At 33.0% G+C, this 6,381-nt stretch overlaps 1 protein-coding gene across 1 annotated transcript; it reads left to right on the top strand.

The window, feature by feature from the left end:
- The first annotated feature begins 3,999 nt into the window (after positions 1-3,999).
- LOC116141577 (ankyrin-1-like) lies at positions 4,000-5,691 on the top strand. Its single transcript, XM_031427063.1, has 2 exons — positions 4,000-4,603; positions 5,147-5,691. The coding sequence occupies exons 1-2, from the start codon at positions 4,000-4,002 to the stop codon at positions 5,689-5,691; spliced, it is 1,149 nt and encodes a 382-aa protein (XP_031282923.1).
- Positions 5,692-6,381: the final 690 nt, after the last annotated feature.

Here is a 6,381-nt window from a genome sequence, read left to right as displayed (position 1 = left end):
TTAATGACCGATATAACACTTTCATTGTTTTTTGTTATCGAATAATATTATGTACTCAAGTTTGTATCCCGATTTCAGATCCCAGATGATTCTAGATACGATGTCGATATGTAAAACATCATTTTATAACAAATTTTTGCGTAATTTGTTCAAATGGGTATAATGCAACTATGGATCATTTTGATAGTGTAAATGGTGAATTTTTACGTAATACTAGTGGTATGCTCAAATTAAACAAATCCCGTAGGAGGTATATGAAATAAACTAAAAAGTAATTAGTGCGAAATATTTTTATATTGTTTATTTTTTCAAAAATCTAAATTGTCTTTATAAAAGATTTTAAAGGGAAGACAGCAAACACTTCCTAAAAGAATAAACATAAAACCGCCGCTCAAGTAAGGTTTTGTGAAAATAAAAAAATTATGATAATAACTTAATTTTCCAAATAAAAAAAAATTCTCATAATCCTATTAAATGATATTAAACGTATATAATAAATAAATGTTTGAATTACATTTATATAAAACAAACATTATTGTTAAAATTCACCATTTCTTTTTTCCATTCTGACCGTTTTTTCATTTATTAAATTCCTTGAATCCAAAACACTTCATTTCACTTTCCGACAATCTTGAAATAAGTTAATTCATAAATGGCACTAGACCCAGCAAAACGGGTACTGTACCCATAGTCTATCCATACCCGTACCCATGCATTTTAGCGAGCATAGATTAATATATTTAAGACCGTGGCAATAGTATCCGTGCCTCTCCACCCATTTTTTTTAGGTGGATGTGGTTATATTCATAGTGTCTATAAAAAAAAAAAATTTAAAAAAAACAAAAAAAAAAAAGAGGATATTACTATTCATTTTAATAATATGTTTAATATTCTTATAAGGTTTATTTAAAAGAGAATTTTATTAGATTAAAATATGAATTTAATAGTTTAGTCTTTAACTTTTATCAAAAAACCTTCATCACAAAGAAATTCTTGTTGGCGAAGATTTAGAAAGAGTGGTTTCTAGATGATTGTTGTATAAATTTATTATTTAGTCTAATCCTTATACTGTGTACTGATTCGATGGAGATAAGGATTTTCTTCAATCTAAAAAATAAAACTTTTGAAAGGGATTGGTCAAGTTAACTCTTCTTTAGTTCTTTTTATGTTTTTACTTTTTTCTCTTATTGGACATGCTCACATGGATTGCTCCATATTATATTGAATTATTGGGTCTTTTGGTTTAATTATAATCATGTAATAGCGCTAATTAATGCGAGTAATTAATTAGTAGACTTGAGTCAATTTCGGTTTGCCTTTATGAAGCCTTCCCCCTCTTTTATCAACTTTCCAATATAAAGAGATGGTACTTAAAGTAATATTTGATAGGCAAAAAGCAAAAGGAAATCACTGATATCTTTTTTCTCCTTTTCCCAATATATTAAAATCAAACAATAAAGTAAGAACTCGGTGGGAATTCAACGGGACTGTCTCAAAAAATGAAGGTTACATATAAAAAGAAAATAGCAGTAATCCTCAATTTTTAAGATTCAGTCATAATAGCTTAATTATGTATGATATTTATCCGATGTATTGATATTTTGAAAATAGTTATGTAGACTATAAAATCTACTATTGATTCGGAAGGGGCAAATGTTGTGAGAAGCAAGCTATTGACACTCAAATGGACTTGCACAGAAAAATGGGGTGAACATGAAGGCTCGGGGGACAGTGGTGTAGTGTTTGTCGTAGACACTTCAACACTCAAGTCAACACAGTTGAATGTATTTTAGTGAGAACTGAGAGCAGGATGGGTTTACTGTAACGGTCTGGCTAGGGCAAGACTAACACAAAGTGACTGGAGCGTAGCTTGGTAATGGTGGAGGGTGGTGAAGTAAGTCAGAACTAAGCTTTGCATCGGGGAAAATGGAAATGTTGAGAGCCATAATTTGGGAGCTAAAGCTATGAGTGATTTCTGAATGAATAATAAGAGGGTTTGCCCCTATTTATATAGTGAATCAAGGATGTTGGAATTCTAATATAACTCTTAGTCCTACTTGGTAGAGGAGTTCGAATTAGGAACAAAGTCTTAGTGCTTGCCTTTATCAGATTAGCATTAGCAATTCAAGTAAGATCTTGGATCTTGATTGAAGTGGAAAGTAAATAGATTATGATTCCTATTTTGGGATGAATGTGGGTTAATGGGCTGGAGCCTGATTTAGTTTAACTTGTAGGAAATGCCCACCTCATGGAGTGGCTCAAAGTGCAAGATGACTCAATTCGTAGGGTGGCATTGTTCGTAGAGAGACCCAACTCGTAAAGTAGTCCAACACAGGGAGATGAGCTAACTCGTGGTGTGGTTTGGCTCATAGAGTGGACCGACCCATAGAATGTTCTTTTTCACAAATTGGATCATCCTATAGGATGGTCAATCAGCAAGGTAGATGTAAGCGTAAACCCAACCAAAACTAGACTGAGGTATTGGGTTGTAATATGTTTATTTCGTTATTGGATCTAGTCAAACTCATTACAATATTTTAACTATACAATTATTATTTAATCTAATCTCTATCCTACGTATTGATTCGGTGGAGATAAGGATTTTCTTCACTCTTAAAGATAAAAATTGTGAAAGGGATTGTTAAAGCTAGCTTTACTTTTTATGTTTTTACTTTTTTCTCTTATTGGACATGCTCACATGGATTGCTCCATATTATATTGAATTATTGAGTCATTTTGGTTTAATTATCTTAAATTATGTAATAAAGCTAATTAATGTGAGTAATTAGTTGACTTGAGTCAATTTCGTTTTGCCTTTATCAAGTTTTCCCTTCTTTTTAAAATATAAAACTTATTACATTAACTATAAATATATAATTTATTAATATAAATTATGTAATAGCCCAAACTAATGCGAATAATTAGTAGACTTGAATCAAATTCGTTTTGCCTTTATCAAGTCTTCCCCTCTTTTATCAACTTTCCAATATAAAGAGATGAGACTTTGAACCAAGTAATATTTGATAGGCAAAAAGCAAAAGAAAATCACTGGTATCTTTTTTCTCTTTTTCCAAATATATCGTCAAAATATTAAAATCAAACAATAAAACAAGGATTCAATGGGATTGTCTTAGAAAATGAAGGTTATGTATAAAAAGAAAGTAGTTATGGAAATGTGGTAACATTAGTCCATGTAGAAAGTATGAATAAACATGAAACGGGCGACTTCGTATAAGTTACACCACATCTACCCAAAAAAAAGGGTGACCCATGAGTCCACCCGTACTTATAAGGGTCGATTACAAGTTTCATATTTTATTACCCGTTTAGAACTCCAACCCATTGTACCCGTACTCATTTTGACCCAACCCATACCCACCTAGCCCACTCATTTGCCAGGTATAGTTGGCACTATCTTCGTCTGCTTTTTTTCTTTTTTAATAAAATATTACTTTAAAATTATAAAACTTACATTATATATATATAAGCGTCAATTTCTAAGTTTTTTTAGAGTTAAAAACTAGACTCGCTAAGGTTTGATATAATAATAATAATCTTTCTAAGGCTTCTTATATAACAAAACTTCTCCTACTGTTAATGAATCAAAAGTGAACCGTTAAAATTCAAATTGTTAATAAATATTATCAAATTACATTTTTACCATTTATTTTATCACTCAAAATTTAACTATAGAAGGATTGTTGTTATATATATAATTTTAAAATTTTGGTTGACCCTGAAAAATAAATTTCTGGTTTCACCCTAGATCGAGATTCTTTTATTAGAGGAATATAAAAATACTGACAACCCCTTTTAAATTAAAAAATTACTAAAATACTTGAATTCCTATTAAGGGACCTAAATGTGGCATTTTCTGGTTTATAGGGGTCGTAGGACTAATCAGTTACTGAAGTGTTTTCTTATTTTAGTGGACGACTTGGGTCTTCATCTTCTTCTCTTCATAAGAGCATTGGATTCTTTTCCTATTCAATCAAACGCATGGATCCCCATTTGTTCAGGGCCGCAGTTGAAGGCAACGTCGAACCCTTCAGGGACAACCCTCAAAATCTTAAACAAGTAGTAACAAAGTTAGGAGACACCATTTCGCATGTCAACATCAAGTCCCAAAATGAAGCAATGGCGTCCACCATATTCGTTGATCAAATACTCACCATATGCCCATCACTCTTGTTGCAAGTCAACGCCAATGGCGATACTCCCCTTCATGTTGCAGCTAAATGCGGGAACTCGGCTATGGTGGAAGTTCTTTTTCAGCATTCAAAGGCTCAACCTGGAGACTCACAGAGTGGCGGGTTGAATCCTGTGTGGGAGATGTTGAAGATGACTAATAAGGAAGAAAACGCAGCGTTGCATGAGGCAGTGCAGTATGGAAGCTTGGAAGTGGTGAAGGTTTTAACGAGAGAAGGTGATCCTGAGTTTTCTTACTCTGCTAATAGTTATGGGGAAACCCCACTTTACCTTGCTGCAGCTAGAGGATCTCCGGAGATGGTGGTTGCAATATTAGGAAGCTGCAGAGCGGCGGCCCACGGAGGACCCTGTGGAAAGACGGCTTTGCATGCGGCAGTCATGAGCAGAGATTTTGGTGAGTTTATTTTGGTTCAAATTGTTGTTATTATCAAATTATAGGAAAACAGAGGAACATGAATTTCAGAGAAATTGATGTGTTGTGTCTTGAAACAATCTGCTGAGTAGGTAATGCTCTGATCATGGCATCAATTTGCAAGTTTTTCTTTAGAAGGAAATGATTGAAACGTAGTAATCCGTTCATCGACAATCTAGCAGCCAAAATAAGTTGGACTAGTGTTATCACAAGGAATCAAAATGGGAGCTGAGAGTGGAAGATGTGATTCCTAAAAAAAAAAGATTCAGTCCAAGAAATTTCAGCAGCCTAGATTAGCCAGCCGGTTATACTTTGATTCGTCGCATGAACAAGATACGTAGGTGTAGGAAGTGATTTGAATTCACTCATGTGGAAGCATATATGAGTCAGAAAGTTTGATTATGTTTTGTCTAAATGAGATGCAAGGTTGATGATAGTCGAGGTTAAATACACTTGGGAGATGATAACTGGATGTATAACATTATTTGTTATTTGATTAGTTTGTTGTTGTCTTTTTTGTCTCAGAAACCATGAAAGAAATACTCGAGAAGAAGAAGTGTTTGACAAAAGAAACGGACCAATATGGGTGGACTCCACTTCATTATGCTGCATATTACGATCTTCCTGACAATGCACAAGTCTTATTAGAAATTGATGAATCTGCTGCATTCATACCTGACAAGGATTTTAATATGACACCTCTTCATGTGGCGAGCAGTCAAGGGTGTCTAAAGGTAATAGAAAAAATTATTTTTCATTCTCCACAATGTTATGAACTGGTGGATGCTAGAGGTTGGAATTTCCTTCACTTTGCTATGGTGAGTTTATATGAAAAAGATGTCGATGTTCTCCTACAAAATCCACTAGTTAGGAGTCTTATACATCAGAAGGATGCCAAGGGGAACACTCCTCTCCATGTTTTTGCAGCTTTAAAACGACGAAATAGAATCTACTTGGAGCATAAAAGCAACCTTCAGGTTATCAACAGGCAAAATATTAGTGTCGAACATATATTAAGCTATGGCTTTCCAGAGCTTGAGGTAATTGCCGGCATCTTCACTAAGTATTAGTACATAGAATCATTCTCTATTGCAAACATCCACATTTTTTCAAAATCCATATCAAGTCTACTGGTACTGGTAAAAAGAAAATTGTCATTTTACTTGATTTAATTAATTTAATACTTATTGTCTTTTTTTTTTTTTTTCACATTGATTTACTTATCCAAAACAGCAAGAAATTAAAGCATTGTCCGAAGAGGTTTGCAATGGACAACGTCCAAGAGGTGTTTTCCGCATATGTCCGCTCCATCGTCTCTTTTAGGTGTAGATGTTCTTACTTCTGTAAAATTCAAGCTTAGTATCAATAAATACTAAAAGACAATGTTACAATTGTTAAGACAAAAAGAACTGGACTGAATTTTTATCTTTAGTGTTATAGTAGATGATATCAATAAATTGTGTTTTTTTTTTTTTTTTTTTTTTTTTTAATCATCTTTAGTGTTAGATAGTATCAGTAAATCCTTTACCAAACGAGGTTTGCATTTTTAAATAATAATGAAGTTTGCAGGAGAGACAAAATGGCGGTAAAATTACTACTTATTGGGCCTCTATCTACTAGATTATATGTTACTAATCATATAACATATAAATCCTCAAAAGTTGTGTAAACCCACATTGTTTACCATATCAATATTAAAATTTATGTACAAAAATATCGTTATGGCATAATGTGATCAAATTTGAAAGTAGATTACTCTT

The sequence above is a fragment of the Pistacia vera genome, unplaced genomic scaffold (assembly GCF_008641045.1).
Source record: "Pistacia vera cultivar Batoury unplaced genomic scaffold, PisVer_v2 Contig40, whole genome shotgun sequence".
Lineage (NCBI taxonomy): Eukaryota > Viridiplantae > Streptophyta > Magnoliopsida > Sapindales > Anacardiaceae > Pistacia > Pistacia vera.
This window is presented reverse-complemented; position numbering and strand designations above follow the sequence as displayed.